The following is a 12,388-nucleotide window of genomic DNA, read 5'->3' on the forward strand; positions in this document are numbered from 1 at the left end:
TGTCTCCCATAGACTCCATTTTATCCAAATAATCCAAATGTTTAGAAATGATTTCCTTTTTTTCTGTAATAATAAAACAGTACCTTGTACTTGATCCCAACTAAGATACTGTATAGTTAATTTTTATTGGAAGCAAACAAGCCTATTGGGTTTATTGAAATATATTTATTACTTTATATTTAGAATTTTCTAGTAGACTTAAGGTATGAAGATCCAAATTACAGAAAGATCCATTATCTGGAAATCCCCAGGTCCCGAGCATTCTGTATAAGGGGGTCCCTAACCTGTAGCTTATACTGTGTACACTATTATAATAGTTTATTCCTGCTGATTGTGTTGTTGGGTTTAGGTAAAAATAGTAGTCACATGGCACAATTGCAAGGCAATCATTTGTGTTCTTGCCATGAGTTTCCCTTTGATATTCAGTCACATCTCTATCACTCATGAAACCCTCACTCCAAGCTTCCACAAAAAGATAAATGGTATACTGTCAAAGTAATCTTATTCTGTTCATTCAGCTGGTGCAGTGTTCTTGTGAAAAACGTCCACTCGCTTTTGCTCTATAGCACATGTGGTTTCATCAGCATTGTCATTGAGAGGAAAATAGTGGCAGTTGAAATTCCTCTGTGCTTCTGTCAATGCTCATCTAGTGCCCTGGCCTACACTCGGGCAGATTTACTAAGGTTCAAATGGTAAATTAAAATTTTGTTTTGGTCAGAACTCACAAATTTGAATTTAAAACCACCAACTTGAATATAAATTAGAATGTGAGATTTATTACACCTCTAATTCGACTATCCTCCACCTAAAACCTGCCAAGTCCATGTAGAAGTCAATGGCAGAGGTCCCTTGAACTATCTGAAGATGTTAATATTAGTGATGAGCCAAATTTTTGCCAAGTTTCGCTTTTAAAATGACGCCCCGTAGACTTCAATGGGAGAAAAAGTGACTAGTGGGAACTAGTGACTAATATTAAATTTTGCCATATGTGTGTCCTGGGTGTTTTTCAGATGGTTAAAGTTGCTCACTGCCCCCATTCACTGACATTTGGAAATGCCCTACACTGAGCACCACCTCAAAAAAATGGGATAGGTGTCTGCATGGTGTTGCCTTCATCCTTGTTTTTGTGGAAATTTCCTGATGAGTTTACTGTTTTGTTTTCTGTCTTTCCCTGACCAACAACTGGTAAAATATTTAGGTCATATCATACGATAATGTCATTTATTCTTGAGATCTGCACTAGGCTGATAATATAAGACAATATATATGACAGGTCTACTTATCATGTAGATAATACTCTACCTGATATTCTATTCTGATATATTCTGGATCATCCTTTTTACCCATTTTGCAGAGGGATCCACACACACACGTGTTTCTGTTGTAAGATTGATTCTAAAGATAATGGACAAAAAGGTCTATCAATCCAATAATATGACCACCATTAACCTGCAATAATCTCACTGTTTAAATGAAAGGAAACACTAAGAAGCAGAAATCCATGGAATAGCCATAACAATCATTAACAATATATACATTATGTACTATAGATTAATCAATCTTGTAAGTATAACCCTATTTCTAGTATGATACCTGTACAATACAGGTTGCTCCCCCCCCCCATGCTTACCACTTGTGTCAAGGTGGTCATCACTAGTACAAAGAGCATAATCACACTAGAAGAGCCAAATTTGAATTTAAACAAAAAATTCCCTTGGTAAAGGGCCACTTGAAACAAGGTTTCATTTTGGTCATAGCTGAAGCACCCCTGCCCCTACATTGTCATGAGTGGTTCTAATGCAAACAATAACTTTTCTTTTATCAAACAACCAGAAGAAGATCATATATCAGTTCTGATTAATAGCTGTACATTTTACATGCAGTACATGCAGCATTCCATATTAGGTCCTTCACAATGTGAAGTCCTCCAGGATATTCTCAGTGGGGGTTATTATTCATTATCCCTTCTGGCAATTAGTTCCCAATAACATTTTTCACTATCCTTTTTAATAAGCATGCATAGTTAAAGTGCAATATTTACATAACCTCTACACTTTCACATTCATAATTAAGCTCCACGTTTTGACGAAATCGAGGATGGATGAATGTAGAGACAGTTTCCAGACACTGACAGTTTGGCTTCAGCCCTGTTCCTGACAGTGTCATAGCTAGAACAAAATAAAAACATGTCATATGAAAAATCCATGAACCATAAGGGTTTACATTTGTAAAATATACAGTAAATTCATTTTTAGATACAGATTCAAATATAATTTACTCTAAACCAGTCCCTGCAGGATTATATAACATCAACTACAAATACATATAACCTACCTTGAGTAAGAGTAGTGTAAAGCAGGCACAAAGCAAGACTGGCAACAATGATTTTGGTACTCATTTTAAAATATTAAAACCTCCTTTAAGCAAATATTCGGCACAATTTCACCCTCGGTGCTTTGCTGTTCCACTGTAACGAGTTCTGATGTTCAGTTACAAAGGGGAACATATTTACAAGTATATACACATCTGGTGATTCTGTTTTAACATTCCTTCGAAATTAAGTAAGAGTTTATTGCGAAATGAATCTTGCAACATAAACTTAGTTTGCTTTGTTAGGGGAATCATATTTTATGTATAAGGCTACAGTATTTTGGGATCAGCTGCTCCATGCCACTATATTGGCAGTATATGTCACAATTATTGTAAACCTTCAAGTAACCTTTAAATAAATTGAATTTATTAAGTTGATTCAATGTTAATAAACACGTTTATGGCTGCAAGAAAAGCTCTGTGGTCTGGATCCTCTAAGAGAAAGGTGTAAGGTACCAGGAGTTGCAGGGAGTCACCTAATGGTTTAAAAATTATTGGCGAGCACAACTTTCCCTTGTTTGTTATAGTTTATACAGTAGCAGTGGCCAGCTTTATTTTGTAGCTCCCACCCTTTCCAGCTACAGTCAGGTGATCCCAGTGGTGGCCGATAAAAGGTCAACCAACTTTGGGAGTTTTTGTAAACGAGTAAGTTGCAGCTAAAACTTAGTCCCTGTGTAAAATGAATAATGAAGCAATGGAATTCTTAATGAATCAGACAAACATTGAGTGTAGGACTGGCCATACCAGGGATGACTTTGCTGTAGTTGGCCGGCTTAAATATATTACAATATATGGACAAACAATCCCTGTTTTGTTTAAAGAGGAGGACTTTTTTGGTAGCATAAGGCACAAAATGTCTCTTAGGGCTAGTCCACACGAGTAGATTGGGGGAGATTTAGTCGCCTGTCGACTAATCACCTCTTCTTCTGGTCTTCCAGTCCACTATAGTGAAAAGTCGCCTGCGCTAAAGCACACGCGGCGCTTAGTTTTCTGAAGTCTCCCGAAGTTGCAAAAAATCTGCTCGTGTGGACTAACCCTTATTGGTGAGTGGTGATAATCGAAGTTTTTCACTGAATTTAACTACATAAATGACACCCATATACTGTAGACTCCAATGGGTAAAAAAATTGTTGAGCGACAAACAAAATTTGACGCACCATATCATATGACAAAAAATTTGACGCCCATAGCTTATGGCTGATTTGATGTAAGGTTTACATTATTTTCTTAATCCCACTTGTTATATATGTTTAAACATAGTTGCATATTTTCACTATGAAAAGTGTCACTTCATAAAAATCGGAACTGTTATGTGTGTGCCGCAAATATTGCAATATGTCACAGTTGCTATATATGCCATTTATAGCATGTGTATGTGTATATATATATATATATATATATATATATATATATATATATATATATATTACTAGTTATAGTATGTAGGAATACTTCTCTATAGCAGTCTGCATTTAATTATTCACAACTATTTGATCATACATACACACTGAACTGTTATGTGTGTGCCACAAATACTGCAATATGTCACAGTTGCTATACATTCCATTTATAGCATGTGTGTGTATTTATATATGCAGAACCAAAGCGAGCACTCTCAGGTCATATTAGTCCAATAAAAGTGTTTTTATTTAGCAAACAGAAGCTGACGTTTCGGCTAGCACTCTAGCCTTTCTCAAAGCACTGTCGCATCCGATCAACGATGCAACACCATCCGACAATGCATTCACTTACCTTATATCCGTCGCATCCGATTTGACGCCTGCGTTTTTGCACAAAATTGTCCGTGAAGTCCTACCCTTACTTACACACAGCGATTTTTCAGCATTTTTAATGTGATTAACACACATTTTAGCGAAGATACACCTAACTGCATAAAAAAAACCTCTAATTTACAAAACTCTAACAAAACATGGGAGGGATCATTTACCATGGGTCCCACTGCAAGTACAAATAACTACTCCATAAGTTACACATTTCTACTGCAAGTAAATGCATTTATAATTAACAATATTCAAATATGACATAATAAATAATATGAAATGTAATTTATTAATGCAAACACTAAAAAAAAGCAAGGGACTGCCCATTTGAAATGTTAACTCGAATACAGGTGGTCGGACTGAGGATGTGGTCCTTGATCCAACAGGATCAATCTTAAAAAAGGGCCCCATACACTGCCCAATAAGCTGCCAACTCGGTCTATCAACAGCTTATGTCGCCCGTGCTATGCCGGATCAAGCTGGCTGGGCGCCCCAGTTAGGGTTGCCACATTTTGCCCTCATCCACTGAATAGTTATTTTGGTGACATACCATAAATACTGTATAAGGTATGTACTACTGAAAGCTTGAAGTACCCTAACACCAATGGGTGGTTATCAGCCACAGAATTTAGTTTTACAAGGTGCAGTAGAATACACTGCAGCATTGATATGTGGGTGTTGATATACTTTACTGTTTACTGTATTGGACATACCTTTAGAAAGCTTTCATTGTTTGATATTGCCAGGTGTGTACAGTATTTTACTCCCATATCCCAACTGTCTTTCAATCTTTAAAATAAAACACAATGACTTTGAACAATAGCTCATTAAGATTTTAGAAATTGACAAAATACAATACTATAACATCAATTTCCATTCAAGAACTGTCAAATTCCTAGTGTAGAGTTGTCAGATTCCTAACTTGAAGCAACATGCTATTTTCTTCTTATATTATGCGTAGGCTTTAGGGCGTACATTCCTTGCATGAAAACACTGTATAAGGCAGGAGTTTGCAGGGGCTTAGCATAGCAGGGATTTCAAGAGTCACATGAAACTAGCAGTTATTAGAGACACTGTGCTTGCAGTATATTCTTGCAGTTGCAGAGTTTAAACTGCGCATATTAATACTATGCTGTAGGGTGATGTTTTGGGCTACGGAATCATTAAAAATCTCTTTTTAACTCAGCAATCTCTCTCTTTGCAAGCTCTTGGCAGCTTACATTTTCACAATATATTATTGATTACTTTCACTTTACATATAGAAATCATTGCTTGCATTGACATCATTCATCATTTACAGCATTTTGTTTTTTAAACAGAGCACATCAATTACAGTGCAGTTACCTACAGAAACTAATCAATTTGTTTTGATCCATCTATTAACAATATGATTACCAATAAACAGATTTCTAGCACGTATGTAAATGTTAAACAAATTCTCAATTCTCACTAGGTCGAACCTATTAGAACCCGGTATATGCAAAAAATATGAAGGGAGAAACACAAAATGCACTACTTAGCTGCTAATTTTTATTGGTCTCATGTTTCAAGTCACAGGAACCCCTTTCTCAACAATCTGATGAATGGCTATGGATAATTGCACTTTTACAATTTAGAATGTACAGATTTTTAATATTATTTAATTTTTCCATGTTAGATTATAACTTCTGCTGGTCACCCATTAGGCCTGCATCTTACATACACCTGAAAGTTGCTTGGCAGTTGGCATATGCAGGAAGTATGCATGGCAGATGCTTTACTATATATGGAAGAAAGTAGTTACTCTGTCTACTGCAGGTACCACATTTAGCCAGTCCAGCATGGAATAATAAGTGGCATGCGCCCTGTTTGGTAATGGCACAATTTTAAGTCTGTGGTGAGCAATAAGACATTGGCCTTAAATATCACTAGGACTGTGCAATCTATTGTTGAGCTGCACTAGGGAGCTGCTTCAAGAAGAACAAAAGGTAACAACTAACCACTTCAACAGTTCACACACTGTTCTAGCCGATCGCTACGTTTTTAGCAACCTTACAACCTTTGTCTCCGAATGCCTCGCCATCTTTGTTAGGTAAACGCTACATTCAAAGCCTACATTTTACTTGTGCGCATGATCGAATGATCCTTGCCCTGAGCTAACTACAAGCGAGCCATTGTAGCGATGAGGATCGATTTGTTATTGACGCATTCGCGCACTGAGACTCAAGGCTGCCCGAGGCAGTGGACAGAGACTAATTTTGGTGACGTCACCCAAATGAGAGCCTCCCTATCTTGAAGCAGCTTGCTACAGAGTGCACACATATAACAAAGCGCAGTAAGTTAAATACAAGGATGCCTTTCTATTCAGCAATACTTTTAGTTCACCTTTCGTTCTCCTTTCATTGAAGGACATGGAATGTATGTAATAGAAGGCACAAAGTTTGCCCAAGTGCAGTAATCTATAGCAACCAATAAACAGTAATATATAACTGCTGTTTGGTTGCAATAATAATAGAGTATTATACCTGCAGCAACATTTGCAGTTTTTATTACAAAACCCCTGTGGTGCCTAACATATATAAAGGTGTGCAAAGGACCAGTTTTGTCTTTCTAAGAATAGATACTGCACACTTACTGGAAATAGAATGCACTCAATCCCCCCAGGGGAATACTACATTATACACATTTCAACAGGATCCAGTTTAACAACCTCAAGTGGTACTCAGTGATTGTTTGTTTGTTTTTTACAATGCAAGATCCAGAAATTTGTTAAAAACACATTTATTGAAACCATATTACAAAAATTGGTTTGCTGACATTAAATATCATTGCAGGTGCAGTTGAGTGACATTGGCACTTTTTTTTACCCTGCAATTGATACAAAATTGTGTATGTGTGTGTGTAATTTAATGTATTACAAATGTGCACATATTAAAAGACGCTGTAGACCCTTCTTATGATCATGAAAATAGTAGCATCAGAAAAAAACAAAAAAATGCTTCTGCTGATGATTTTGTGCATAGTGAAGAGTTACCCTAATGATAAGCAATTGTCTTATTGTATTGAATTTAAATATATTTTTCAACTAGACAGTGAAAGTGTGCTACAATTTGTTCAAATTTATTAGTCTAAAGTTTTACATTTGTTAACGCCCTTCACTAATGAGGATAGCAAGGGTTCTTTGTGCTGATCTGATCCTTTATCTGCGGCAATGCCCTGTAGCTAAAGACTTGCCTTTCAGACCAGCAGGAAACGCCCCGTCCTCAGGTGTGCACTATAGAAATGTGAATAGGGAGTGTTTCTGTCAACTGCTGTCATGTAAACACTCCCGAAATGCACTGAGGCAGAAGGCAGAAAGGAGTGGCTTAGGTGCCCAACAACTTTGTGGCTGGATAAGTAATGTTTAACTTCCCTTTGTCTTTTATAAACTGAGTGAGCAAGCAGGTCAGTTGAACACTGTCATGTTGTTTTGGTGGCAATGTGAAGAGAAAAGTAAAATGCATTCTTTGCTTCTCTGGAGAACAAAGGTAAGAGTGATTTAAGTAGCTTTTGCCTACAGCGACTTTTACCAGATACTGCAAAATCTCAACTTAACTGCTGCTAGTGCTTTGCTGTTACACATATTTGTCCTTATTGAATGAAATGACTTTAAAGTTGAATGACTAAACCAAGGTTGTACAGATGAAGCCACTTGGATTTGTGAGATAAATGCGTCATGACTCATGGTTAATTGAAGAAACTGCGTTATCTAAAGTCATCTTAACTCATTTAATGCATTTAACCTTTCCATTAGCATACCAAAGCACCATTGTGAACAATGGTGAATGCTTTAATTAGATGGGATGTTGTGACGCAGTTTTCTGTGTTAAATGAGATAAATGGGATATCTGTGTTTAGTTATTCTGTGTCAAACAGACAAACCAAAGTGGCTGCATCTGTACAAATAGTACTGTAGACAGAAAGTAAGGCTAACACAAGCATGGAATCAGCATGCTGGCTCCATGGCATTTAAGTATGCAATTGAAATAAAATAACATCTACAGGCTGCATACTCACATATGGTATAGTTATATATAATTATATAGTTATATATATATAGTTAATATGGGTGGTATAGTTCTATAATTGTATTGTTTTTTTACTGCATAAAGTAAGATTTTGGTGATTTGTCTGTGGTTATGCTGCATAATTCTATATTAATTTAATTCCTTTGTCAATTCCTTGTGACCTGGGTATACTTACTCAGTCTATCCCACCTCTTTAATTATAAGATCTTTAGGACATTCACAGGGCCTGACAAATTGTGTATACAGATCTGTGAATAATAAGTGTTATAACATGCTATCATATTTAAAGGGGCAATATACACCTATATTCAACTTGAGCAGGGTTTTAATTAAATTGCACCCATATTTTCTTTGTATTTTTCATTACGATGAACAAGTGGATGACTGATTTGTGTTTACCTTAACTACCCCCCCCCCCCCTTTGGAGAGGTAATCAAACAAGCCCCTTCTTTCCCTTTACTGCTGTTCATGTCTCAGACTTACAGAAAATGAGGGGTTCATTGTACAGTACATGGGGATTAAAATAGCACGAAACCCAGAAAATCAATTGACGTAAATTTATTCAGAGTGGTGTGGGGAGCAGTTTTGCAATTGACAATGAATTTCTAATTGTAGTGTGTTATATATTGGACGTTTTAGACGGCTGATACCATGTTGTTATCTAAACAGGTTTCTTTCGGTGACCCTATTTGTATACATTCCCGGTATAGTTAACCCTAGCATTGCTGACATTTAAAGAAAATTGTTTACAAAAAAAACAGATATTAACAGTCTAAAATTGATGTCTCCATAAATTTAAATTGCAAAAATGCTCAGGATCATTACAAGTAAGATGAGAGGGGGGGTTTAGATCTGCTTTAGCAGGGAAGGATAATTTGCTTCACTATCTTCTTTTCCCACAATGGCTTAAAGAACAAAGGAGGTGGTTTTCCAAGTAGAAACTGAAAGTACTTTTTATCTCCCTGTTCTGCAACTAACAGTTGTCATTCCGGTATGGGGCCTGTTATCCTGAATACCAGAGTATTAGTGATCTGCAGGCTGGCCCGATACCCACGGTAACCTTGGGTTTACCAGTGGGTCGGGCTGATTTGGGCTGTCCATGCTGCCCCATTGGTGGATAGCGGGTGGATTTGAGTTGAGCTCTTCTGCCTGCTCTCCCTGCCCACAACCTTACACTGCCAGCTTCCAGTTTTATAGGTGCATGCCTGCCTGCCCCTCCCATTTTGTGACATCATCAGCAAGGCCAGTCAGCACGGGTCTATAAAATGAAGGGGGAAGCTTTATTGGTCAGGGGAGCATTATTTTTGCATCCTGGGGGAAAAAAACCCATGGTCTATCAAATAACAATTCCCTGCTTCTCAAGAAAAAAAATGAAAGATGGCCATGCATTCCTTTGAGGAATCAGGAGCCATCTTGGATTCTTCAATGAGCCTACCAGAGGGAGGGAGAGAGAGAGAGAGAGAGAGAGAGAGAGCATGAGAGCAGCAGGAAAAAAGTGTAGGTTAGATAAAGCTTTCAGAATGGTTCTTCATTATTGTTGCCACCTGTCCAGTTTCCTAATTTGGAAAACCTGGCAGGATTCCCTAAGATTGATGTACCGATTGGCCCACCAGCAATCGCCATGCCATAGCTCCACCCATTTACCCACCCATGCAACATCACTGCCCCACCACAACTTTGCCATCCAGCCCCCATTATGTAATTGGTTCCACCCAGAGCTCCGAGCAGTGAAAGGTGGCAACCCTATTCTTCATAGCGAGGGCAGTGAGTTTGTGCATTACTCTTCCCAGTAATTACTAATTACTGATTACACTTATGCCTTTAAGAGTGGCTTGGATGACTTCTTAGGCAAGATATATATATATATATACAGTTATACACACCAGTTCTATCAGTGGAGGGCAACAGTACATTATACTGCCATTTCTTTTCTTTAAAACACTTCTATTTTTTGCATATACCTAAACATTAACAGGAGAATGTAATAAAAGTTAACAGGAAAAATATTTGCAATTCAAAAATGTATACCTTTTATTCAAAAGATGTAAATTTATTACAGCTTTTGTGAGCCTAGAAACTGTCTAGCAGCCACTTCTACCAGTGGAGGAAGATTTCCACCCAAAAGGAATTAAGAATCTTTTTGTCTTTGTAAACAGAAACTTAATACTGAGGTCAGATTTATCAAGGGTCGAAGTGAATTCGAGGGAATTTTCGAAGTAAAAAAATTCGAAATTCTAAGTAATTTTTTGGATACTTCCACCATCGAATAGGATACTACGACTTTGAATTAGTAAAATAGTTTGAATATTCGATAATCTAAGTACTGTCTCTTTACAAAAACTTTGACTTCAATACTTCGCCAAATTAAACCTGCCAAACTGCTATGTTAGCCTATGGGGACCTTCTAGACCATTTTTCTAAGTCTTCACACATCGAAGTAAAATCGTTCGATCGTACGTTAAAATCGAACTATGGCCAAATTCAGTGAAAAATACTTTGACTACAATATTCGAAGTATTTTAATTTGAGGGTCGAATTTCGAAGTATGTATCACTTCGAAATTCGACCCTTGATAAATCTGCCCCTGAATATAATGAAAAATATATTTAAGTAAACTGAAGGCACATCTTGTTTCAGATACATTAACATGTTTTAATGTAACTAAATTGTAAAGAAAGGGGTGAGACTAACTTGTACCTGCCTTTTGTACATACATTCCTGCAGGTCAATAGATGGTTACCAGGAAACAGCTTTTTCAGCCTTGTTTCTTGAAAACAAAGTTGAGCTTAATTTGTAGTGTGAAAGGCACCTGCTGCTGCCTCTGTGTACTGGGTAAAACTAGAAAGAATCCTAGGCAGAATATAAAGGGAAAAATGTAAAAAGAACATTAAGGGGCCTATCTTCTACAATTGGAAGATTTTTTTGAGACTTTTGAAGGTTTTGTGCTGTTTGACGCTGGTTTTCTTGGAAAATCTAAAATATCTGTGGTTTTCGGGTGACAATTTTGTTGTGTCTTTTCCCTCACATATAATTTCCGTTTGGATTTGTTTTAGTAAATTAAGCCTTACTTGGGAATAAGGTTGGATTTTTTGAAATAAAATAATGAGAAAAATTTTAGTTTTAATAAATACCTCCCTTATTGTTTATAGTGCATTTATTATATTCCTATTATGCAAAAACAGGTTTTAATAGATTAAGGGGATTATTTATTAAAAGTCGAAAAACACATTTTTATAGAAAAAAAAGGTTCGATTCATTATGCCCCAAAGCTGCTAAAAGTCCAAAAAATACTTTTTTTTAAAGTCTGAAATATTATTAAATAAGCCAACTTTGTGGATGGGAGCTAGGTTGAGTCTGGTAAAATATGAGAAAAAAATGAGTTTTAGTAAATAACCCCCTAACTGTATATTGGTGCAAACTATACAATTTGCAATCTTTCTTCCACAGGGGTTGCTAAATACTTTCCAGGTTCACAAAAGCTATTGAATCTGCATAACGGTAAAATATATTTTCCACACTGAGCATCTTTTTCTACTAACAACTTTTATTACATTACCCTTTAAAGCAGTTGTTCAGCTTCCTACAACTTTTACAGTTTAGATGTTTTAAGATAGTTCACTATTTTGATACTTTATTTAGACTTTTTTCAGCTTGTGATGGGGGGGGAGTTTCGCTGCTTATGTTAACTGTTCTAAACTATGTTTAATTGATGCATTTCTTATCTTTGGCAACGCTGACCAGAATCCCTTTGTTTCATTTAAGGGGTGGTTAACTAAAGAATGCCCAATTCTAAGCAACTTTTCAGTTTTTAGTTTTTTAATTAATTGACCTTTTTCTACTGACTCTTTCCAGCTTTCAAATTTTTCTATTTTTCTATTGAGGTCCCTCATATTTCAGCAGTGTCGGACTGGCCCGACAGGATACCGGGAAATAACCCGGTGGGCCCCGACCCTTAATGGGCCAGTCCCCTGTCCCGATTGTATCTGATATTTTTCTATGTGCCGCGCAGCGCTAGCTGCGCATGCGCGCAGCACCTTTCATTGATTCGCCAAGCTGCGGCTACACACTTGCACGCCGAGCAGCGCCTTCGCGCATGCATACTCGGCGCATCATCGTAGGGGGGGTCGGGGGGGGGTCGGAGGGGGCCCTGGACATTAGTCCCAGTGGGCCCCAGGCCCCCCAGTCCGACCC

At 37.3% G+C, this 12,388-nt stretch overlaps 2 protein-coding genes across 5 annotated transcripts in view; one reads left to right on the top strand and one right to left on the bottom strand.

The window, feature by feature from the left end:
• Nucleotides 1-1,301: 1,301 nt before the first annotated feature.
• On the bottom strand, nt 1,302-2,497 carry LOC108706149 (interleukin-8). Its single transcript, XM_018242782.2, has 3 exons — nt 2,335-2,497; nt 2,042-2,168; nt 1,302-1,395 (listed from the first exon to the last, which is right to left on the bottom strand). Exons 1-3 carry the CDS (start codon nt 2,396-2,398, stop codon nt 1,311-1,313), a joined length of 276 nt encoding a protein of 91 aa, XP_018098271.1. The 5' UTR covers nt 2,399-2,497; the 3' UTR covers nt 1,302-1,310.
• A 4,965-nt stretch (nt 2,498-7,462) lies between these two features.
• The window catches only part of rassf6.S (Ras association domain family member 6 S homeolog), a 36,025-nt gene continuing 31,099 nt past the window's right edge, over nt 7,463-12,388 (top strand). The window contains exon 1 of one of the 4 annotated variants that reach the window (XM_018232766.2): nt 7,463-7,657. The gene's annotated coding sequence lies outside the window, so the exon portion shown is untranslated. 4 annotated transcript variants of the gene reach the window in all.

This window comes from Xenopus laevis, chromosome 1S (genome assembly GCF_017654675.1).
Source record: "Xenopus laevis strain J_2021 chromosome 1S, Xenopus_laevis_v10.1, whole genome shotgun sequence".
In the NCBI taxonomy this organism is placed as follows: Eukaryota; Metazoa; Chordata; class Amphibia; order Anura; family Pipidae; genus Xenopus; species Xenopus laevis.